Below are 26,198 nucleotides of genomic sequence, written 5' to 3'. Positions count from 1 at the left end.
GAACGCCCATGAAATATGCTGGGCTTCGCTCCCATGGCCGAATTTCCTGGCCTGCCGCCCCACACCCAGACTTCTGTGTGTGATCGCTCGCTCACATTGGCTGCACATGCGCATAAATAACCATGTGCAGTCGTCATAAATGCCCCCACCCGTGCGAACGCGCGGGGGACCCATTCAATCATAATCAACCCTGGGGTTCAGATTGGTGCATATTTGAATTTTACTCTTTAAGTCCTTGAGTTCTGCATATTTTCAAGAGAATATGTTTGCAGAACCTATGTCTGGTATTACCAGGACACCTGGACAATTTCAGAGCTAGGCTGTACGGTCTTATATCATCTAGTAACAGAGTTAGGTCCGCTGAATCAATTTATTCCAAGCACCCCCCTCCCCCCCAAAAAAAGAAAAGAAAAAACAACCACGTTGTCCCTTCAACTTTGTTTATTGATGTACTAAACATGGAAAAAATACAAAGGATCCAAACACAAAATAATAATAATAATAATAATAATAAAAAAAAAACATACAGCCTGTTAAATACTCAACAGAATATATATATTAACAGATGTGCTAATCAAGGCATACAGTACTGTACAACTTCAAATAAACACCAGCCTCACACATTACCAAGTGCTCCAAGAAATGCTGTAAAGTGAAGTACAATTTTCATGCTCTTTTCACAATGTCTGCAAAACCTTACATATTTCTATATAAATATTTCATAAATAAGGGTGTCCCAAATAAGCCTTAAAAACAAAACAAAAAAAACACCCTACTGTTTATAGGTTTGCCAAAATAGGAAATTTAAATCGTGTGAAAAAGGAGTATGAAAATTTGCCTTAACACTTTGACATGCTATTTTCACAGTATATGTACTGGGCAACCATTATTAAATGAAACTGCTAAAGACAAAGTAAAAAAAATAGCAACCGCAACATCATATACAAATATGTAATGAATAGCACACATTGCTTTTCCTAAGAGGAAGCATTTAAATTAGTACACAGCAAAATCAAAATGATCTTGTAAATGGTACCTGTAAAAGGCACCAAACTCTTTACTTTTATAGAGATCTATTTTTTTATTCATTCATATATGGTAAACCATCTTATCTTCCCAAGTGATAAGTGCATTTAAAATTTGATTTTTAATAGCATATGCAAAAAAATAAAAAAAAGTACTCTAGTTTCTCCAACAAATGCTTAAATAGAAAAACGCAAAACCTATCACCACTATAAACTTAAGTTAGTTTTAGATTTAAAAAAAAACAACAACAAAATTAATATATTTCAAGTTCTCAGGACCAACATAATATGTAATTCAAGTAACAATGATTACATATATAACAAAAAATAAAGTGTAACACCACTTATAAGAAAAAGGTTTGATAAACTAAAAGTAAGCCATTAAAATGGCATAGTTAACAGAATCCTAGCAGCAAAAAAACAAATAAAAAAAACGGAGAATGTGTAGTCTACCAGCAAGCTGCAGACCCCATCTTAGCTAGGTTTTTTCTTCTGTTTTTTTAAATGATTGTAGGGTCAAACACCACACAAAGCTCAGGTGCTAGCATTAAACAGAATTACATTTAACAGACAAAATTGTGCCACTTTGCAGTTTGATAGTGCCACTATATGTGCAGCTTTTCCTTACACAAAATGATATTTACTGTATATATTTAAAAATAAAAATAAAAAATTAAACAAGACAAAGTACATCACTAAACACCATGAGCTCCTTTCTGAAGGGAATGCTTTAGGAAGAACAGATTTATTTCCCCCAAAATTAGATTGGCAATTACATTTTCTTGCCAGCTCCTTCTATACTTTGATATTTATTTTTTAATTTGTCTCAAAATTACAAACTGTGAGCAATTGCAGATCACCAGGATGACCAAAATGATCATTAACATTATACCAACCAGTCCCATTTAATATGACCCTTAATACAAAATGCTAAAGAAACCAAGAAATTTAAAACAAAAACTACATCCCTTATGAGTCCATTTAATTCCCTCCCAGCTTCAGAACAGTATCCCTCTCCAAAAATATCACACAAATATCCTGGAATGTTTTAAAAGCTCACAGGGTTGTCATATGAAGTAGATTTTGCAAAGTATTCAAGTCAAAATAGTTTGTTCCAGGACCAGTAAAAAGTTTGTTCAAATTTTTTTATTTTACTTTTTTATAAAAATAGATGCTTTTTCTCATTTGAAACCCATATCAAAGAGGTTATCATCTCTTTGGCAAGGTACTGTACTACTTTATGAAAATTCTTCAGTAATCTTACAATAGGTTTTATAACTGAGGCCACCCTTGCCCCTAAACCCAAACACAACAAAATAAAACTGAACATAAATAGGTTTACATCTTATAAATAAAAGAAAATAGAAAATATATATATATATTATATACATATTTTCTACCTCAAAAACAACTTTTGATAAACTGCTTTATAACACTAAACTTATGTATTACAGAAAAAAAAAATCCCATTGAAAACACAAGTTGCTATTCTTTTTTAACCAAATGCACAGGATCAAAGGCAATAATGTAAAAACAAAAAAATAATTTCTCATTGCAGAAATAGTAAAAGGCCCCATTTACAGAAGGCGGTAGAATGCAATGAGACAGGTAAAAACCCTGTTATCTAGCATCCATAGTCAAACATAAAAGATAATAAATTCAAAGACTAATAACAAAATGTCACAAGTTCTAAGGTTACTAGACCATTTTCTAATTTTGCCAACCTCCCACATTGCTTAAAAGAGCAAATTGATCAAGTATAAAATTTACCAACTTGCCTTTGATACATGTATGTGTTAACAGGAGTGAGGTTAATTTAAGCTTTGTGCGTTTTGCTTGTTTTGAAAGACACCTGCAATACTCTGTCACCAAGGCGATACCCGTTAAGACTAGCAATAGCCATTGCTGCCTCATCATAGTTAGTCATTGTCACAAACCCAAAGCCCTTGCACTTGTTTGTGTTGAAGTCACGGATGACTTTCACATTAGTGACTGCTCCAAAGGGGCCAAACATTTGCCACAGGATGCTTTCATCTGCGTCGGGTGCCAAGTTGTACACAAATATGCACCATCCAGTGCCAGCATGTCCAGGAAAGTTTATTCCAGCCAAACTTGTCATGCCATCGATAGTCATCGGTGAGAACCTACTAGAAGAGCAAAGATAACATGTTAGCTATTTAGGCTATTAATGTATGAAAATAAAGATGAAACAAAATAATGCAGTAAAAGGGGGTGGGGTATTAGTAAGTGCTCCTGCAAAAAATAAATCATGTAAAAGCCATGTTACAGAAAAAATAAATAAATAAAAAAAACCATGCAGGAAGAAATAGTTAAGCGCAGATAATATATATATATATATATATATATATATATATATATATACACATACATACATACATACACACATAGAAACACACATGCAGTTTAATCAACACTTCCTCTAGGACCTACTGCACTTTACACTTTTCTTAAAGATTGTACATAAAGTAAAAACGTAGCAAAGCTTTTGCAGAAAGATTTGGACACTAAAGACACTACTATAAAAAAATTGGTTCTAGTATTTGATCACTGTCATGTTTAGAGACTTGGTATATACAAAGAAAAGCTTCTCTGTGTACTAAACACATTGAAAACCTCCAAATATAGCAATTTTGTTCATATACATCCCATACTGCAGATCAGTCAAATTTAATGGGACTAAAAACCAATGAGGAGCTGGCATATTCACCGCAATTTAGGTAAATAAATTCTGATTATGAATTGCATCAAAACCATTTGAGCACACCAGATGCACACCACATTATCAAAGTTAAGCAAGCTTTGTATGTTGCTTCCAGAGGGACTGTAAGTTTTGGAAATACCACTCCCATCTGTCACCTCTATTCTGTTTGGTAGAGTTTTTAGGTGTATTTTCAAATGAAGTTTTGGAGGGGCTATAGTATTGGTTTGCGGAGCTATAACAGCATTTTGAGCAATGACTAGTACACTACAATGTCACAGTACGTTTCAAACATATATTCAAACACTGAACCGAGCACAGTATCTCCATAATAATAAGATGACGCGGTTATGCTGTGCATTTGTTCATTTTGAATCCAATAAAGGTATCAAAAAATTAAGTTTGTTGTGGTAGAATGCAACTGAGACAGTACCATGGCTACGTCGCACTGTTTTACCCATCATCAGCCAAAACAAGTAAGAGACATTACATAAATATGTTTAGTACTGTTATAGTTTATAGAAGCTATTCAGGTTTTATTTAAATTGCTATATTAGGAGGTACAGTAAGAGGTCTTAATTGTTCAAACACATAACCTTAAAACTGTTCTCCTTAATGTCCAATACAGGACTTCCCAGTATAAATATTACACTTCATCTTAAGGTCCATACACACTGGGCGACTATGCCCAGCGATGATCGCTTTCATCGCTGCTGGGAAAGCCGCTCAGTGCATACACACTGAGCGGCTTTCCCCGCTGACGGAGGGGGGAGGACAGCGTTGCATAGCAGAGCACTATGCAAAGCCGTCCTGAAAGGTGCTCAATCTGCTGGTATAACCAGCAGATGAACGGCTTTCCCGGCGATGTTGCGGGAGCGCGCAGCAGCGCTCACCACCGGGTCATACACACTGGGTGGCTTTCAGCTCAAAGTCGCCCAGTGTGTATAGGCCTTTAAACATCTCACTATATCAAAGTACTGTATGTTGTCAAACTGCTTTGCTGTTTATAAATTTCCTTTGCACAAAAACATAGCCACTCACTTGTTTCAAATGGTGATTACCCTGTTCTTGCTGAATGCGGTACATTATGTATAATTCCAAGCTGCAATGTTTTTATTAGACTGTACGAAATGGCATTAGAGTTATGACTATGCCCCAGATATAAAAAAGTACAGCATGTTCCATTCTAATATTGTGGCCAAATTATATGATATAAAAAAAAAAAAGCTAAATATTGTGCAAGCCCAAAATGAATTTTAGAAACATTATGGAATGGAATTCAAAAGGTTACACATGTATGTGTTCAAACTACAGCACAATTTCACACGTATAACAAAATCAAAGTGATCAACAGACACCAGATGGATGGTGTAAACAAGAAAATAGATGTCAAAATAATACTAGAACCAGTACACGACACGGACATTCAAATGAATTAAAGGGGTGGGGGAAAATAATAATAATAAAAAAAACAGAACTTCCATCCAAATGGACATGTTTTGCCAAGTCAAATGAAAAGGGCAGACAGTATTTCAGTTACATGCATGCTAGACATACAAATACACTCACTATTACCTCTTTATTCCTCCATAAGCCATATTGAGCAGATTATCCAACCTGCAAAACACATTTAGCAGTTGTTCAGTCTTGGCACATCGCTTTTTAAAAAGCGTTAAGCTACATGTATATTTCTGGCGATGTCACTGAACAGTTGGAAAATATTCCTAGACCTTCAAGTAGCCATTAAATTGTGTCCTACTATAACTAAGATATTAAAATCAAAATACTTGCACACTTCTAGTTTGAGAAGCTTATATCTTATATATACTATCCATTAAATACAAATCAACAGACTTGAACAGAAGAGAGGTTGGGCCCAAGTAGAGCGAATATATATGCTCTGCGCTATGGTGACTTTAAGCAGCTCTTATGAGAAGATTAAATTGAAAAAGGGGAAAAAAAATAGTACTATTCAGTCATAATAGAGTGAGCACCTAAAAGTAAAATAAAGATCAGGGCTGGGCAACACCGGCCCTCCAGATGTTAGTGAACTACACATCCCAGGATGCTTTGCATTAGTTTTGCTATGTGGCCATGCTGAAACTGATGCAAGGCATTCTGGGATGTGTAGTTCACTAACATCTGGAAGGCCGGTGTTGCCCAGCCCTGATGAAGATAAAAGAAAAAACAGGTTCAAATTACTTTGTAAAAAACAATGTTTATGCTCCTTTTAGGAGATTTGATAAGAGGAGGGTTTCCTGCTGTAGCACTATCCCTAGTCTTACCCTGTATCTGTGGCCCAGAGATGGCTTTCGGCTCTGCCGATCTTCAGCTCCACCCGGCCAGCAGGATTCCTGCAAGTGATGTCACCGCTGAAGTCGGGGAGCGGGCAGAGAGTTGCTGGTGGCTGTGTCCGAGCGGCGGCTATGTGAAGTCACTGCTAGTTCGTGAACAGACCGATGCAGGGGCTGACTGGTGGCTGTGCTTTAGCTATCCTCCTCAATAAAGGTGCATACACATGTACAGATTGATCTGTACAATCTATCTGGTAGGCACAAAAACCTGGAAATGTATGGGAGCATTTGACAATAAAAATTTCCACCCAAAATCAGGAAAACAACAACAACAAAAAATATATGCTTTGATAAGTTTGTTATATCAGAATGATTTAAACAATTTGTCTGACTGATCACTGTCTGTTTTCAAGCGTTTGGGAACAATTTTTTGATTGTCATTTGCTCATACATTTCCAGGTTTTTGCTCCCACCAGACACAGCTGGTGGCTGTGTTCAAGCGGCTGACAGGGTTTGCCATGCGGAAGCTGTAACGTCACTGCTAGTTTGTAAACGGACCAATGCAAGGGCTGACTGGTGGCTGTGCTTTAGGGATCCTCAATAAGCTCAAACGAGTTTCATGCCCAACATGGCACTTTTACAAGGATGCTTAAAGCTTTAAAATAAACTTTATTTATAGTATAAAACCGCAAGTCTGTAATTTTGCTAATTTCCTGTTTTGGTTGAGAAAGAGCGGCAAGCACATGTTTAATGTGTGCTTATGTGATTTTTTTGTAAAATTTTTTTTCCCCAATCGAGAAAAAGTGATGAAAAATAATGAAATAAAATAAAGAAAAATTAGGGGGTTGAAAAAATAGGTGTCACTAATGTGTGTTTATTTAAAAATAGAAATGTAATTAAAAATATATTTTTAAGTTTATAAATATGCATTAAATGGTACTTATTTCCTAGCACGGCACCAGTCGCAGGTGATCGTATACCTTAACTTAAGGTATGCGATGGATGCGACCGACGCGATTTCGGGGCTATTTTTAGCCTTTTCCCCGACAATTAAAAAATCGCGTCCATCGCATGCCTTAAGTTAAGGCATGCGATGCGACCGATGCAATGGACGCGATTTTACATAGGGAACAATGTTAAATGGGCCAATGGACCCCAATTTTCATTGTATACCCACCCTGATGGGTCAAATGCCCCCCCCCCCATTGTTAACGCCACCCCACGATGAACGCCAACCCGAAGCATGGCGAGCGCAGTGAGCCCGTGAGGGGTGGCGGTACGCGTCCTCCGACCTTTTCATACCCCCACTATCCACGTCGGCGTGGAGTTGATTTTATATAGTGTGGCGAGCGCAGCGTGGCGAGTGCACCGAGCCCCGCAAGGGGACGCGTAACACCTGTGAAGTAATGCTTGCTGCGCTCGCCACGCTCCGGGTTCGGAGGCTCGCTGTGCTATATAGAATCAACTCCACACCAACGTGGATAGTGGGGGTATGAAAAGGTTGGAGGACGCGTACCGCTGCGCTTGCCATGCTTCGGGTTGCCGCTCATCGTGGGGTGGCGTTAACAATGGGGGGGATTAGACCCATCAGGGTGGGTATACAATGAAAATTGGGGTCTGGGGGGCATTTAACATTGGGCCCAAAGTAAAATCGGGTCTCAGGGACCATTTTACATTGGTTCCGATGTAAAAATCGCATGCGATTTGGTTGCATGCGATGCACGCTATTTTTTTAGACCCGATGGATACAATCAAAATCGGAGGCGCCGTGCTAGGAAACAAGTACCCATTACATTCTATATCCATTCTATTCTAAGGCCAAGTGGTTCCAAGGTTTTGAGTTCGAATATCCGTTTTTTGTTTCAACAGATCGTTAACCAGATCTCCTCCTCTCCAATCTTTTATAAACTTTGTATAGCAGTATATTTTAGACCACTTGGATTTTTAAAAAATGGTTAGATACACTGTTTTCAAACTTTTTTAGGTTGTACAGATGTTCGGCGAATCTGATTTTGGCCTTCCTCTTTGTCCAACATACTGGATGCCACAGGGTTATTCCAGTAAGTATATAACTCCTTCAGTTTCACAAGTTAGGTGTTTTATATTGTATTTTTTGGTGATATTAGATTTAAAGGTTGTGGTTCGCTTGGTTGTGTACCCATTCTCTTTACACACTTGAGACAGTTGAAGAATCCTGTAGTGTTCTTTCTTATTTTATTGGTGGTTGTTGTGTAGCTTGAGGCCAACTTTTGTTTAATTATTTTCTGCTTTTCCGGTATTATGGATTTAAAATTTGCATCAAGTTTTAAGATGTGCCAATGTTTATGAATCATCTCTTCGATAATATTGAAGTTGCTTGTGAATTGGGTGATGAATGCTATTTCCATTCCTTCAGTTTTCTTGTTTTATGTTTTATATTCTACCAGTTATTTTCTTTCTATTTGGTTGATTTTTCCCAATTGATTATTCAGATCAGTTTCTTTGTATCCTTCTGATAGGAATATTCTTTTCATTTATTCACTCTGTGTGCAGAACGTTGTGTGCTCTGTACAGTTTCTATTAAAACTTCTAAATTGTCCCATTGGTATGTTTGATGTCCAGTTTTTGTGATGGTTGCTTGTTTGTGGTAAAATGTTATTACCATTCCCTTCTTTTGTACGAGACCTTGTATTTATGACTGTTTATAAAAATTTCTAGATTCAGGAAAAACTACCATTTCTTTACTTGTATTGATTGAAAATTTGAGATTAAGTTGATTTTCATTGATGTACATAGTGAATTTCTTGAGCAAAATTACAGACTTCAATTTGTATACTATAAAGTTTATTTTAAAGCTTTAAGCATCCTTGAAAAAGGACCATGTTGGGCATGAAACACAGTGGAGCTCAAGGTGTGTACACATGGACAGATTTATCTGTCCAATCTATCTGATGGAAACAAAAACCTAGAAATGTATGGGAGCAAATGACAATCAAAAAATGGTTCCCAAATGCTTGAAAACAGACCGTGATCAGTCAGACAAATAGTTAAAATCATTCTGATATAACAAATTTATCAAAGCATATCTTTTTTTTTCAGTTTTCAAGCATTTGGGCGGAAATTTGATTGTCATATGCTCCCATACATTTCCAGGTTTTTGTTCCCACCAGATAGATTGGACAGATAAATCTGTACATGTGTACGCACCTTTATTGAGGAGGATACCTAAAGCACAGCCATCTGTCAGTCCCTGCATCGGTCCGTTCGCGAACTAGCAGAAACGTCACACAGCCGCCAGCAACTCTCATCACCGATGAAGTCAGGAAGCGGGCATTCACCTCCAGGGTTCCTGCTGGCCATGTGAAGGTTAAGATCGGCAGAGCAGAAATCTTTCTATTTAATAAATTTTTAGGTGCTCAATGTTATCACTGTAAACCCCTTTTTCAATTTTGAGTAGAGCACTAGATGAAAGAGGAGGCTCAATGACAACTTTAAGTAAAAAGTTGGTATACGGGTCAAATCAAGACAGACACAGATGCATTTTTAGAGCTAATCCCAAAGGCGATGTAAAACCAGGTAAACCAAATCAATATACAAATGTACTCTTCAAAAATTTTCATCTCTGCAGTGACCACAGTTCTAGGTCTTTCAATACATCTAACAGAAACCATGAGAAAATTCTGTAATTATACTCCGTGTGTAGAAAACAACTATGGTGCATTTAGGGGTCACGTGGTGTTTCTTTATCAACATGCTAGAGTTAACGTTTTAGAGCAGGCATGTCCATTCTGTGGCCCTCCAGCTGTTGTGAAACCACATCCCATCATTCCTTGCCATAGATTTAGCATTCCCTAATAGCAAAACTGTGGCAAGGCCTGATGGGACTTGTAGTTTCACAACAGCTGGAGGGCCATAGTTTGGACATGCCTGTTTTAGAGGGACTAAAGAAGGGAGACCAGGATTAGGTAAATTGTCTTACTCTTAACTCTCAGCACAGTCTGAAAGATTTTGCTATGGGGACCCCATTAGACAATAACAATAATTACAGGACTCCAGCAAGTTACTGCAGAAGGTCACATGTGTAGTCAGAAAAAAGCACATGCATTTCACAAAATGACGTGAGGAGTCCAAAATAACAGACGCTTTCAGACTCCTTTAATTACTGACTGGAGATGATAAAAGTCAGAAACATTGAGCCATGACCCCATGCTGAAAAGGTCGGGACCCACACAGTTTGAGATGTGCTGGATTAGAGATAACTAAAGACATTTAGAATATTAAAATAACCAAGGTACCTTCATTTTGCACATAAATATTTAACAAGGTTTAAAAAGTCAAAGTTGATGCATATGAGATAAATACAAGTGAAAGGTTGAAATCGGAAAACACAGCTGTAATCTAAATGTGCTCTTCAGCAATGGCTGAATAGTTAAGTGGAATCATTAATAGCAAATCCTGCAAATTTAGGCAAACAACTGCCATAAATGGTAATACTGCAATACCATAAAGTAGCACATTGTCTTAAAACGGAAGCCAGATCAAATAGGACATTAATGGAAAAAAACGTGACATAATCCGACTGCCTTAAAAAACAAACAGGAATGATCAGAGATCAAGTAGTAAATACTGATGCAATGACGGAAGATAGTGGAAGATGGGTGAAGGGAGCAAGAAGGTCTCAGTGGTAAGAAACTTAATAAATACATGAATAGATACATAAATATTGGTATACAGTCAGGATCAGAAGATAGTGACGATAAGTCAAATCTGCAATGCTTTTAATAGACTGTACGAACTAGCAGGAGGAGGTGACAGGTAAAGGGTGAGGAAGGTGAAGGGGGCAAAAGGGTGAGATGACCAGAGAGGGTGGGGAGAGGAGGCAGATCTCATTCCAGCATCAGCCTCCTGTGCACCCCCGCCGGGCTCTACGATTCCCCAGAATAGGTGCTCCCCTGCTTCCCAGCACCGGCCACCCGTGCTCTCCTGTATGGAGCACTAGCAGCCATGCCGTGGAGGAGAGCAGCTCTGACCACTGTTGCTCTTAACCCCGTGTCTGGAGCCTGAGAAAACAATAGCGGTAGACCAGACATCCAAGCAGCACATCGCCATGGGCTTCTGTGGCAGTGGGGTCCACTGGAGCCATGCTGTCGATCACAGCACAAGGATCATGGACAGCAGCTGCTGTTACATCTGCCAAACCACCGGGGAAACTAAAGGGAAAATTGTTATTTCAGTTATATCTTTCCGCCAGCTGCATCAAAGCGCATGGTGGCAAAGAGATGACGGGGGTTAGAAGATTGGGATGAGAAGACTTATTCCTGCATTAAATGTGGCCAATCCCAGGCCGACCTGTTCCACTGTTCATAGTAATGTCCATTAGGTCACTGATTTTGAATACAGGTACTCAAGTACTCCCAGTAAGATTTGTTTAATTATGTAATTGACCCCTAATTATTCTACATTCTCCTGAGAGTGCTTCGATGCTCAAAGGTAGGTAGATTAGCAGTCAGTGCAGCAGATAGAAAAGCGATCATGCAAGTATGGATACATACTGAACCCTCCACTATCTGTTTAAATAATAATTAATTTTACCGCTTCTGTATGGCATGCGTGGAGGTGATACAAGAAAGACCAAAACAAAAAAAGTCTTTGATATGCTAGAGCATTGACTCTTTGTAAAGAAATAAAGACCCAAACAAGGAAACTTGTATTTCCTCTTGGTATCTTTCATGCAGTTCTCCAATCTCGGTGTGACCATGGTGAGGGGTATGAGTGAACTTGAACTTTTATTGTAAGTTCAAACATAAATTTATGTTAACTTTTGCGTTTGTTTGTTTAGTGGGCCTACCAACACCACTTTGTACTCTGACACCTATACACACTGCACTTTTGCATGCATTTTTTAGTTGAAAGTCAGCTCAGTTTTGTCGCTTGAGCTGTTTTCAGCTCAAAAGCCATCCAGTGTGTATATGGGCCAGTGATGTGACTATTGTTGATGTCATTGGTAAAGCCACCTTTTATTTTCCACAAAAGTCCGAAAAGAAGATAGAGTGACAAAAGTACGCAAACCTTTGCATTTGGTATGAGCCAGCAATGACTGCATCTAAACATTTCCAGGAATTGTTGATTAGTTCTGAACATGGGCTTGGGAAAGTTTTTATCCTATTCCTCTGTACAAAACAGCTGCAATGCATACTGTATGTTGGTGTCTTGTCTCCCATTAACTGTTTGCTTCAAGTACTTCCACAACATTTGGATTGTATTAGGAATTGGACTTGGCCATGCCAAAACTTTTAAAAAGTTATTTATAGTGTGGCCAATCCCGGGATTTGGCCTAAAAAAGTCCGAGAATCCAATCCCGGGATTTCGGGATTAGACTGCGCATGCGCAGTCTAATGCCGGGCAGCGTCTGAGCACTCGCTCAGACGCTGCCCGGCTGTTCCCGTAACCTGACCCGGCGTGCGGCCTGCGTAGCGTGACAGTAGAGGTCACGCTGCGCAGGCCACACGTCACCAGTGACCGCCTACCCGCCTCTTCTCCGCCGCCCGCCAGCCTGACTCCGCCCGCCTCCGCCTGCCTCCTCCCGCCTGCTGTCTTCTATGGAGGTGCACTTGCCGGGAGGCACCGTGCACCTCCAAACCCACTCCCGGCCGCCCGGCCGCACCCTAATGTAAGTAGATGTGCGGGTCGGCCGGGGTGGGTCCTATGCTGAAAATGTTTTTTTTTTGGTGGGGATGCCAATCCCGGGATTGAGCATTTTTCAATCCCGGAATTGAAAAAATGCCCCGGGATTGGCATCCCTAGTTATTTACCATTCTCTGGTCAAATGACTTGTGAGCTAGTCACTGGATGTTGTGCCAGAACATTATTTTAAATATGTTCTCATATATTTTGCCTAAAAACACCACACAATGGGCGATGCCTAGTATGAGTGAGCTGACTTGATCAGTACAATTCAGTTAGCATCAAACCTGTTTGCTAAAAACTTGAAAAAAGTATATGCAGCATGCCTATATTCTGTGTGTGTGTGTGTGTGTGTGTGTGTGTGTGACGGTGTCTGTATACAAAATGCAACATTAGTGTTTCTAGGAAAACACTACCCCAGTGTTCATAAGCAGATCCAGCCGTGGTGTCACACACTGAAAAAAAGAATATAATTAGCAGAAATTGTTCATTTTGCGAATAAGAGCATTAGAATAGAAGTTTCATGGCGACATTAAGTGCTATTAAGTTACATCACGGCATTATACGACTAAACAGGCTGTTTAACATGATGGAAGGCTAGAGGAACGTGGACACATCTGTATTGATACATATTTTGTGTATTGTCAATCACTGGGATAACTGGAATGCTCCGAAAAGAGACCTGCAGAAAAATCTCAACTTAACACAAAAAACAATGTTGACCTAATGCTTGTCGACCTACTTGCTGGTGACCTAATGATCCATACCCTTGGCAGGATCACGAGATCTGGCCACAAAATGGGAGTATCCGATCCTGGGATCGACCTACTTGCTGGTGACCTAATGATCCATACCCTCGGTAGGATTCCGGGATTTGGCCACAAAATGGGAGTATCCAATCCTGGAATATCGGGATTAGTAATGCTGGTGCTCAGACGCTGCCCGGCTGTTCCGGACCCTGGTGCACGGCGTGACTTGGTCATAGATCACTCTGCAGGCAGTACCTCCGCTACCAGAACCCTTCCCCTCCCGTCTAGCGCTCCCAGCAGCACAACATAACTGCGGACTGCCTCCAGACGACTGTTCCCGGTTCCTGTAACACCCGCTGCCTTCCTTCTCCTCGCGGCTCTACCGCAACGATATCTGCTCTGCTCTCCTAAGTAATTTGGGGGGGGGGGGGGGTAGTTTAGGTACTTGTGTACAAATACGGCTCCCACGATGTCCATCACATAGCAAAAAATCGCATGCTATTTTTAACAGAAATGCATTGAAATTAGTATCAAACATGTTTAATGGCCCCCAAATGTCATTTTTGAGGCTGTACCACCCCCACTATCAACGCAAACCCGAAGCGTGGGGAGCGCAGCGAGGGGCGGCGGTACGCGTCCTACGACCTTTTCATACCCCCACTATCCACGTCGGCATGGAGTTGAGAATAGAAAGTGCGGCGAGCGCAGCGAGCCACCGAGCCCGAAGCGTGGCGAGCCCCGCGCGGGGACATGGATACCTTCACAGGTATCCGCGTCCCCTCGCGGGCTTCACAGGTGTCCGCGTGCGCTCCCCACACTTTGGGCTCGCCACACTTTCTATTCTCAACTCCACGCCAACGTGGATAGTGGGGGTATGAAAAGGTCGTAGGACGCGTACCGCTGCGCTCGCCACGCTTCGGGTTTATAGTGGGGGTGGTACAGCCTGAAAAATTACATTTGGGGGCCATTGAACATGTTTGATACTAATTTCAATGCATTTGGATGCATTTCTGTTCTAAATCGCATGCGATTTTTTGAAAATGCTTAAAAACTGCAAAAATCGCATGCCACTACATATGGCATGCGATGGGAGCCGTGAAAGTACACAAGTACCGGAGTTTTTCTTTTTGGGATGCCAATCCCAGGAGTCCCACTCTGCTGTTTATTATAGACATGCGGATTCGTTTTACTCAGATCTCAAAGTGGGATCTTATAGTCTATCCAAAAATTCTGAATTTGCAATAATTTGACGATAAGAACAGAGTAAACCCGAACATGCACATCTCTACTGTTTATACAAAAGGTGATCTCAGTTTTATTTCCATGGATATAGAGAAAGCATTTGATTTGGTTACCTGGGATCACCTATACCAGTGGTTCTCAACCTCAGTCCTCAAGTACCCCAAACAGTTCATGTTTTCCAGGTCACCCTGCAGGTGCACAGGTGTATTAATTCACTGACATTTTAAAAGATCCACAGGTGGAGCTAATTACTTCACTTGCAAATCTGTGAGGAGACCTGGAAACCGTGAACGGCTGGGGTCCTTGAGGACAAAGGTTGAGAATCACTGGTATAGGTGTGCCCAGGTATACTACTACACTCTAGGCAAGGTTTGGCTTTCCCACTAGTTTATTTCTCTATTACAGACTTTGTACACTGTACTTTACACCCACCCAGGTACCCAGCAATGGCTTCCTTTTTACATTCAGAGGCGAACAGGGTCGTCCCGAGTCCCCTCTCCTGTTCACAGTGGCTCTGGAGCCCCCAGCTGTTGGACTCAGTCAACTGGCTTCATATGTATTAATATCAGTTCATAAGTACTTAAATTTTTCTCATTTATGGAGGATATGCTCCTCTGTTTCCAACCCTATTTCCTCTATAAATGTCTTTGTTAAACCAATTTGGGCCATTTGCATAATTTAAAATTAACTTGGACAAATCCAATACCTGTCGCAAATGTAAGCTAATTAGATTTGAGGACCCTGCTTTTGGCCACGTCTGCATTACTCCTCCTTACTTCCTCCCATTTTACATACTTGGGCATTAATATTCCTGTTGTCTTTACCTCCCTACATCATCTTAATTTTACCCCAATTAGGACTCCATCTACTCTAAATTGCTAGATGCCTGGGAGGATGCTCCCTCTCCCCCTACATGGTTGAAACATATTACTTAGGAGTTAGCGTTCACTAAATGGTCCTATCCTGTTCAGATGCTACCCATTAGCATGTCACTCACACACAAAATTTTGCATTAAGATTTTCAGACCCAGTATGGCTTAAGATGAGCTACAACTCTCTAGATCTCATGGTGGATTAGGGCTTCCTGATATTCTAGCTTTTACTAGAGTGGTACATATCAGTTATTAAACAGGAAAACTTATCCCCATGCCCCCATTAAGATGGCTAGGTTTTCTACATACTTAGCTGCTGCTTTGGTAAATGCCCCCAAAAGATCAATTACATCTATTTTACAATGTGTTCCACAATACATAGTTAGTGTGGAAGGCAAATTGTTCTGAACTTGCAATACCTCACACCTCTACTATACAGTACATGTGTGTTTTACTGGAAACTGGATCATCCCAACTTCCAACAATGAAAGCTGGAAAGGAAGGTCCCTCATAGGTCTAGGATTTAGTAGAGAGTAAGAAAGTAGACTTGCCATCCTTTGCCTAATATAACCACTTGGCCTGGAGCTGGAAAATAGGAATTTAATACCTACCGGTAATTCCTTTTAACGTAGTCCTTATGGGATACTGGGATTCGTCTCAAGACATTGGGTATAAGAGGGTATCTGCAGGAGACAGGCACATCTATAACTGAACTGGGAGTACTGGCTCCTCCCCTCTGATTTCCCGCCCACGAACCAGTTTAGAAAAATGTGTCCTCAGGAGAGGATACACACTGCTGGAGCTCCAGAGATGTTTGTCTTCAGTTTACTTTCTTTTATTATTTTGGGTTTGCGGTGTTAGACTTCATGGGAAGTCAGTGAGAAGGGTTAAGTTGCAGGCCTCTTAAGATACTGAGCTGTCCCTGCTGCAGGACCACTGTCCTGAGTGGGCGCTTGTCGTTGCGGGCATTGAAGAGATAAGTGGTGAGTAAAAACCGGGGTCCCCACAGTGGGGTACCCCGGTTCATGGCGGAGGTGGCAGATGCGGCGTCCCTGCACATGGGCTGCGCAGTCCCCCTGTCACAGACTGGATGCTAGGAAGAACCACTGGACCACCAGGGTAGTTCCCATAAATAGGACTCCTCCCCTCTGATTCCCTGCCCAGGAACCAGTTAAGGTAAAACGGTGCCCGAAGGAGGATGAACGTATGAGAGGAATTATATAGATCACTTATGTAAATACATATGTGTGAAAAATGTGGTGAGATTTAGACCCGCATTCATACCAAAACAACAAACTAAACAATGAGGCCACCAAAAACAAGGTGGACTTCTGTAACGATTAATATCTGCAGCGAGACCCCGCACTGGGCAGGTGCCCAGTATCCCATAAGGCAGGGCTGGGCAATTGCGGCCCTCCAGATGTTGATGAACTACACATCCCAGCATGCCTTGCATCAGTTTCAGCATGGCCACATAGCAAAACTAATGCAAAACATCATGGGATGTGTAGTTCATCAACATCTGGAGGGCCGCAATTGCCCAGCCCTGCCATAAGGACTACGTGAAAAGGAATTACCGGTAGGTATTAAATTCCTATTTTCACTAACGCCCTATGGGATACTGGGAATCGTCTCAAAACATTGGGGATGTCCCAAAGCCTCCAAAAGGGGTTAGTACATGCAGAGACCGCTGCAGTACCGCCTGCCCAAAATGGGTATCCTCTTTGGCCAGGGCGTCAAATTTGTAAAATTTAAGTATGCTGCCCCGACCAAGTAGTAGCTCTACAGAGCTGCAAATCAGAAACACCCGAGCAGCCGCCCAGGATGCGCCCACAGACCTAATGGAGTGCACCTTCATTCCTTAAGATGCTGGCAATCCTGCCACTACGTAAGCCTGTTGTACAGTTGCCCGAATCCACCGAGCAATGGACTGCTGATTCAAGGCGACCCTTTTTCTGTGCATCATAAAAAGGACAAAAAGACAGTCCGTCTTTCTAATTCTAGCCATCCTCCGGACATAGACACTCAGAGTGTGCACTAAATCTAAGGCTACCGGAATATCGGGTGAATTTGAAGCAGAAGGAACCACAAAGGGTTGGTTCAGATGAAAAGCTGAGATCACCTTAGGCAGGAACAGCGGGTTTGTTCTCAATTCCGCTCTGTCCTCATGAAAGATCAAGTAGGGACTCTTACAAGACAGAGCCCCTAACTCAGAGACTCTATGAGCTGAGGCCAATGCCAAAAGTACCACCGTCTTCCAGGTGAGGTACTTCAATTCCACCAACGTCAACTGTTCAAACCTAGGACGACTGTAGGAAAGTCAGAACCACGTCTAGACTCTACGGCGGCGTAGGCGGAACAAAGGGAGGCTGAATATGAAGCACTCCTACGAGAAAGGTCTGTACCTCTGGTAAAACAGCCAATTTTTCTTGGAAGAAAATTGACAGGCCGAAAGCTGGACCTTTAAAGACCCTAAGCGTAGGTCCAAATCTAAGCCAGCTTGCAGAAATCTGGAGGAACTATTTAGGTTAAATTCTGCTGGTGGAAAACCTCTATCCTCACACCAACCTACATATTTCCGCCAAATATGGTGGTAGTGGGCCGCAGTCACCGTCTTCCTGGCATGAGTCATGGTGGATATGACTGATGTGTGAAGGGCTTTATGAGCTAGAATCTGCAGCTCAAACAAAGCCGCCCTAAATCCTGGTAGACACAGGGTCCTTGAGTGAGCAGATTGTTTCTGAGAGGTAGACGTCAAGGCTCTTCCACCAACAGGGTCTGAAGATCTGCACACCACGCCCTTCTTGGCCAATCTGGTACTGCGAGAATGGCCCCCACTCCCTGATTTCATACTCTTGAGCACCTTTGTCAGCAGTGAAAGAGGTGGAAACCGGTATACCAGTGTGAAAGGCCATGCAGTCAGGGCATCTACGGTTACTGCCTGGGGATCCCTGGTTCTTAAGCAGTACCTGGCGACCTTGTGACTGAACTTGGACACCATCAGGTCTATTTGTGGACGACCTCATCGCTCCACAATGAACGCAAACACTTAGGGATTGAGGCTCCACTCCCCAGGGTGGAGGTCGTGGCGACTAAAAGTCCGCCTCCCAGTTGTCCACCCCGGAATAAATACGGCCGAGATCGCCGACACATGCATCTCTGCCCAGGATAGAATCTTGGAAACCTCCCTCATGCACGACCTGCTGTTCCTCCCTGGCGATTGACATACGCCACTGTTTTTGCATTGTCGAATTGTACTTGAATTGTCCGATCTTGAAGGAACTTTTGAGCCTGTAGTATCGCACAGTACACGGCTCTCAATTCCAGGACATTGATGTGTAACTTCTATTCCCACAATGTCCAACGGCCCTGAAAGGACCTGCCCTGAGCCCCCACTCCCCATCCTAACAGACTTGTTGTCCATTGTTAGGAGGATCCAATCTTGGATCCCGAATCTCCTTCCTGCTAACAGGTTTGGAGCATGAGTCCACCACAGGAGCGATTGTTGGGCCTTATGTGACAGGAATATTCTCTTGTGCATCAGGATATGCGACCCTGACCACTTGGACAGCAAATCCAGCTGGAACACTCTGGAGTGGAACCGTCCAAACTGGATCGCCTTGAAGGTAGCCCCCAGTTTCTCCAGAAGCTGGATACATCTGTGTATCGATACCTGAGGCTTGGCCAAAATCTCTGCAACGAGAGTCCGAATGGCCATCATCTTCTCATGAGGAAGAAAAACCTTTTTCTCCTCGGTGTCCAGAACCATTCCCAGAAATAGAAGGCGTCAGGGAGGACTTGGGGATATTGAGAATCCACCCATGGTCCGACAGAACCTGTCTGATCCTGACAATATCCTGTACCAGGATCTGTCCTGATCTTACTTTGAGAAGCAAATCGTCTAGGTAGAGGATGATGTTGATTCCCTTCTTCCTCAGCAGACTCATAATTTCTGCCATCACATTCGTAAATATGCGAGATGCAGCCGACATTGCGAATCGCAGTGCTCTGAACTGGTAGTGCTCGTTTTTCAGAGCAAATCTCAGGAATGCCTGATGAGGGCCCCAAATAGGGATATGGAGATAGGCATCCTTCACATCCAATGATGCTAGGAACTCTCCGTCTTCCGGACTTGCTATGACCGCCCTCAGAGATTCCATTATGAACTTGTACACCCTTAGGGTTCAGACTTTTTAAATTTAGTATGGGCTGTACCAAACCATCCAGCTTTGGTACAATGAACAGGTTGGAGTAATAACAACTGGCTTGTTCCTCCACTGCAACTGGTACAATGACCAGTGATTTCTCTAGTTGGTGTATTGCTTGGCGCAAAATTACCTGATCTTCCACAGCTGCTCATCGGAAGAACTGCGAGAGGGAGGTCCTGCGAACTCCAGCCTGTAGCCATTGTAAATAAGATCCCTCACCCAAGAATCTAGTCCTAGACAGAGTCCTGTAATGGCCCCTCATCCTCACCATTGTCCTGTGAATCTGTATAAGACTCAGGCAACATGGCAGCCGAGGCGCGCTTGCGTGATTTGTGGAGGTAATGTCATCTTCCCTTGCTGACAGGACTGATAAATCCTGCAGCACCTGCTTGGTCTGCACAGTATTTGTTAGCCTGCTGTGAGGACACCGTTTGCAACATAGTTTTAATACCAGAGGCCCACGCAGGCTCCCTGGGAGTCTGACTGCAGTGTCCCAATAAGCTGGGGTGAGACCCCACTGAGTTGTGGGGACATGCATGGTTCACAAGTAATCTGTGAAGTGGACCCAGGCACAAACGTTGTGCTGCATATCACAGGTTATCTTTCTCACCATGCTGGAGACTGTAACCTTCCCACAAACACACAGAATACACAGTGAAATACCGATATACAGTAAGGGGATTTTTGTAAGAACTTACCGTTCGAACCCCTTTCTCTGAGTCCAGTCTGGTGACACAGCTAACCATGGGATGTAGGAGGGTCCGCAGGAGCCAGGCACCTATTGCTGAAACTTTCCACTGGATGCAGGCTCCTCCCCTTCCGCATCCCATCATGCTTCAGTTCAACTTAATAAGCACACTAGGATACACAACTCAGTACAATGCCTGACATCTCATATGCACAATCATATAACCATAACATGACACACATGAACGGTATGACCAACTGAGCGTAGGGGAGGGATCGCTGTGTCACCGGACTGGGCTCAGAGAAAGGGATTTGAACGGTAAGTTCTTACAAAAAAAAACCTTTCTCTTTCGTCCAGTCCGGTGACACAGCTAACCTTGGGACGTTCCCCAGCCGGTACTATGGGAGGGTACACTCAGACTGCCAGTTCTCATCACTGCCCGTCCAAATGAACCGTCTTCCGACGCGAACTGATGAAACTTGTAAAATTTTGTGAGGGTGTGAACAGAGGACCAAGTGGCAGCCCTGCACAACTGCTCTGCTGTAGCTCCATGACGCACCGCCCATGATGAAGCAACTGACCTGGTGGTATGTGCATTAATTCGAGACGGAACAGGTCTACCCACCTTAGTGTAGGCAACGGCAATTACTGACCTTAGCCACCTGGCAATAGTCTGCTTAGAAGCAGGCCAACCGCTCTTATGCACATCATACAGAACCAACAACAGATCTGTTTTGCGGATGTCCTTTACCCTTTCAACGTAAATTCGCAAGGCGCAAACTATGTCCAACTTTCTTAATTTGTCCCTATTTTTTGCCCCTTCTGGAGGGGAAAACTGCGGGAGCACAATCTCCTGGTTTAAATGAAAAGAAACCACTTTTTGTAAAAACGTAGGCACTGTTCCCAGCACAGCCCTACCTTCATGAAAAATTAAATGTGGAGATTTACAGGACAACGCTCCTAACTCCGAAACACGTCTAGCCGAAGCAATGACGGTTCAAAAGGATTCTGTAACACCGACAGAACCAACGATAAATCCCAAGGCACCACCGGCTGCCTGTATGGTGGTTTTAACCTGGTAACCCCTGTAAGAAGGTTTGGACTTCAGGTAAAAAGGCGGACAGAGCGGAAAGCTGTACTTTCAGGGACTGTAATCCCAGTCCAGATGAAAAACTGTCCTGCAGGAACTAGACACTTTAAACGTTGAGGTGTGTCCCTTTTGACGCTCACACCACCTGATGTATATTTTCCAGACTCTGTGATAATTAGCAGCAGAGACTGGCTTACGAGCCCTAAGCATAGTCTGGACAACTGCATCAGAGAGACCCTTCTTTTTTAGTAAGGTGGTCTAATAAGCCAGGCCGTCAAACTGAGCTGAGCTAGCGACTCACAATCTCCTGAAATACTTCCAGATTTAATGACCATTCCCCCTCCAGCAGATCCTTCCTGCTGAGGAAATCCGCATCTACATTCCGGATCCCTGGAATGAAGACAACAGACAGCACAGGAATGTTGATTTCTGCCCAGGAGAAGATCCGCGAGACTTCCTGCAGCGAGTCCCCCGATGATTCAGCTAAGCCACTGCTGTGGCGTTGTCCGACTGCACTCTGATAGGAAGGCCCCTATGACAATCCTCGGCCTGTTGGAGTGTCTTCCAGACTGCTCGAAGTTCCAAGCTATCTAATCCAGAAAAAAGCCAGCTGCAGCAGCCGATCAGCATAGCACCCACTCCTGTGGGCACCTAAAACAAACTGAAGCATGATGGGATGCGGAAGAGGAGGAGCCTGCATCCAGTGGAAAGTTTTCAGCAATAGGTGCCTGTCTCCTGCGGACCCTCCTACATCCCAAGGTCAGCGGTGTCACCGGACTGGACGAAAGAAAACTCAGTGTGAAGTGTATAAAAACTATATGTGAGCTTCTAACACTTTGTGTATAGATTTAACAAGCCTGTGGGGGAGTACTCAGGCACTGAGGGACCAGCACACCCTTAACCTGAACTCCTTGAGGAGTTTGTTTACAAGCACATATACATTCAAGAAATATGCATACAGTATTGAGTGCACAAAATAACAGAGCAGCAAAAGTGTTTTCAGCGCTTAATAAACGTTCATTATGCTACAGATGTCCCTCTTCACAACCTCACCGCTGAGGAGTGTCTGTTAGTACAGTAATGGCGCAATAAACAGCGAAAAACTTTTCTCTTCTGCTGCATATTTCCCCCTTCACTACCTCACCGCTGAGGAGTGTTTGTCAGACAGTAATGGCGCAGCAGGGAGAAGCAGAAAGCAGTGTTGGCGCCGACAGAGCTCTCTGGTTCCACTCTGAGCAAGCCCCGCCCGCTGTAATGGCTCTGGGCTTATGCTAATATTTATACTGGCGCTGGCTGTCAGTATCGTCCACCTGAACAGCGCTATTTATGGGAACTACCCTGGTGGTCCAGTGGTTGTCCCTAGCATCCAGTCTCTGACAGGGGGACTGCGCAGCCCCTGTGCAGGGACGCCGCATTTGCCACCACCAACTAGGAGACAAAGAACTATGGGCCTTATTCTATCTAGTTCAGTCTGACAAAATCCTTCTTAGATGGACAAAACCATGTGCACTGCAGGTGGGGTAGATGTAACTTATGCAGAGAGAATTAGATTTGGGTGGGGTTTTACTTCAAAGTGAGATCTATATTGCAGTGTAAAAATAAAGCAGTCAGTATTTACCCTGCACAGAAACATCATAAGTCACCCAAATCTAATTCTCTGCAGATTTTACATCTGCCCCCCCCCCCCTGCAGTGCACATGGTTTTGTCCATCAAAGAAGGATTTTGTCAGATAGTGAACTAGAATAAGGCCCTATGTGAACAGCAACTGCTGAAGCAGAAAGCCTGGAGTCATGTCCAACATTCCTGGAGGCATCTCCCAGGTATATATATGTTCGGCTAGCAGGACTAGGTCAGCCCCTGGTGTACTGGACTGTAAGACATTGCCCAACTCCTCAGCCAATGATACAATTGCCTTATTAGCCCGAAAACCGAATAAGGACTGTCCTGGCAAGGCTAACACATCCATGGACTTTAAAAGGTAGTTTCCAACTTCTGGTAGAAAACATCCTTCAGAGATGTAGTTTCTGGTACAGGAATCTGTTGTTCAGAATCCTTTAATCTGTCTAAACATATCCATTTGGGCCCCTTGCAGACAATCTTCCAATGCATCTGGCCAACAACTTAACTCCTCCTTTGCACAGCCATTTGTTATTGTTGTGCCATAAAAGTATTCCCAATAGAATACAGAAAATTAAACTTCCCAATCTGATCACATACTGGTAATGAAATAATTTAAATACAGCCCTCCCAAAATGTATGAATTGGGCACTTCTTAGGTCAGCATGAGCATCTGTAGATGTCCCACTTCAACACCGAAACATTTCTTACCACTTCACCATTGGTATGCATTCTTTTCAAAATTGCTTTTTGTATCTTAAAGCAGTTTTAAAGAAAACAGGTGTTTAAGTAGAAAGGGAACATTGGTATTCTTGAAAATTAAGAACTGGTCAAACGGTTTGATGCAGCACAATCACAATCAACTTTCAGTCAAAAGAAGCCACTTAAAGCTCCTTTACCATCTTAGCAAGACTGAAACATTTTTTGACCACCACATTGTCTTTCTCCATTTACATTTTTCTTTAGAAATTTAAGGCACAGTGTCCTTTATTAAACAGTGGTGGACTTCACTTGTCCTATACATGACAATTACATTTTGTTATATCGTGTTGGGTATAAAATGGAGGGGGGGGGGCGGGGCGCTGCGCCCTGCCCGTTTTTTAAAGGGCAAAATGCGCCCTGCCCCTCTAGCAGCGCCCCGCTAAAACAGCCTGGTGCCTACCCGACTCCTTACACGGGGAAGCCAAGCGCCGCCTTAGACGGCGATGCCCGGCGCTTCCCCGGCATCAAGGCACCTTCCCCCTGTGGTGACAGCATCTTCGGCGCGGCCTCACTTCTCAAGTCCAATTTATTTTTAAATTGAGAGCATAGCTTACCAGATCTAATTGCCACCAAACTTCAGCAGTCAATGGAAAGATAAGCACTGCTAATCAGTCTTGCGCCGCCCATAAGAAGTCCAATACAATTATACTATACAAAAACCCAGATAAACACCTAAAGCATTTTTAGTATTTCTGGGTTCATCTTAGTCGGACTGATACCGGTACACTAGTATTTCATATACTGCAGGTCATATTTCAGGTCCTCCTGAAAGACCTTGCAATGCTTTGGGTTTATAAATAAATAAAAAGTGAGTTAAGGGAAAACAAAAAACTTCACATTTCCAATTCATGACCGGTTTCCCTAAGCGATGTTTAAAGCTCAAAATGCAGTCACAGTGTGAACAGATACTATGGCATTTATTCACATTAGGTGGCGAGCTTGGGGGAGGCCCGGCACCTCAGTAGGTGCTGGGCACGCCCCCATAAGTGATGTCAGTGGCACAGAAGTCCCCCTATAATGATGCCAATTGGGCCAACACACTCATAACAGTAACGTTGGCAGGGCAGCACTACTTCACACTGGTCAGCCATCCCCTCTTTTCGAGAGCATGCATGCTAACCCTGCACCGCCCTGCCTGCATCCTAGCGGGATCACTATATCAGCATATACTGAATTGGCATAGAGTAGATATTCTGTTTAGAAAAACCTCACGATACACACATTAATTACATATACGTACACATTTGGTGATTAGCACTCTTTAAGCCTTGAGTTTATTTCAGCTTGCCTATCTATTTTACTTGCAAGTAGCCAAACATTTAAGGGTCAACTCAACTAGCTGTCAACTCAAAAAACCTGCCAGTTCACAGCTATAAGTGTGCCACATTTGCAGGGAATTTTGGCTTATAACGTTGTTATGGTTTTTGGGTGTTACCCCACAACTATTTAGGATGGCCACAGTGAACCCTGCACTGCCTCTGTTGATCTGTACCAATGGATGGACAGTACCTGCAGATGCTAAGGCTTCACCTTTAATCGCCACATTTTAAGGGGCAAATTAAGTCTGCCCCAACTCCGGTGCAACCAGGTGTTATGGTTGAAGAAAGTACTGGAGATCCTTCAGTGTCAAAAGGTGAAACTGACTAACATGGGCCTGACTGGGAAAAACACTAACGGATCCTGAGCCAATCCCATGGAAATTAGTAAAAAAATATATATATACGCAATCAAAGGATGACCTAGTTGTAAACATAAGAAAAGATGCAACGTAAACTCCAATATAACACCACAGAACAAGACACAACAAACAGAAAGAGCCGGGTACTCACAATACCCAGGAAACCACCCTGCGAGGGTGAGAAATAAACCAATAGGTAGCACAGACCTGTGGCAATCCCAGAGGGAATGTACCAATATGGACCAGAGAAATATAAAAATGTTGTCCACAAGGTAACTGGCAAAAACAAGTAGGAAAGGAATAAAACCAGGGCTATATGTGGAGCACTTATGGTGTCCCAGGACTGGGACTGGAAGAAGGCAGGAATGTTCAGGAACAAATAAGACTAGAAGCTGCTGCAGAAAACTGGAACAAACTGTAGTCCAAGGGAGAATTACACTGCTGGAAGCAGTGAGCAAGAAGCTGGGAACAATTAACAGGAGCTAGAGCTGAAGCTATAACTGGCGTCTGGGTCTGCATCTGCAATGAATATACTGTAACAGGAGCAAGCACCAATCAACACTGTGGGAGAGGTACAGGCCTCCTGAAGC

The 26,198-nt window shown here is 42.8% G+C and overlaps 1 protein-coding gene across 7 annotated transcripts in view; it reads right to left on the bottom strand.

Moving 5' to 3' along the window:
- Positions 1 to 423: 423 nt before the first annotated feature.
- The window catches only part of ELAVL2 (ELAV like RNA binding protein 2), a 230,077-nt gene continuing 204,302 nt past the window's right edge, over positions 424 to 26,198 (bottom strand). For 6 of the 7 annotated variants that reach the window (XM_083185274.1, XM_083185266.1, XM_083185291.1 and 3 more), the window contains 2 exons: positions 5,320 to 5,361; positions 424 to 3,172 (listed from right to left, as the gene is read on the bottom strand). In XM_083185274.1, coding sequence (XP_083041400.1) covers positions 2,842 to 3,172; positions 5,320 to 5,361 — 373 coding nt within the window. In that variant the 3' untranslated portion in view covers positions 424 to 2,841. The remainder of the gene's footprint in view (positions 3,173 to 5,319; positions 5,362 to 26,198) is intronic. The other variant, XM_083185310.1, reaches the window with a different exon arrangement.

Source organism: Crinia signifera, chromosome 1 (assembly GCF_055691185.1).
Source record: "Crinia signifera chromosome 1, ASM5569118v1, whole genome shotgun sequence".
Taxonomy (NCBI): domain Eukaryota; kingdom Metazoa; phylum Chordata; class Amphibia; order Anura; family Myobatrachidae; genus Crinia; species Crinia signifera.
The sequence above is the reverse complement of the archived record's forward strand: the minus strand, read 5'-3'. Positions and strand labels throughout refer to the sequence as shown.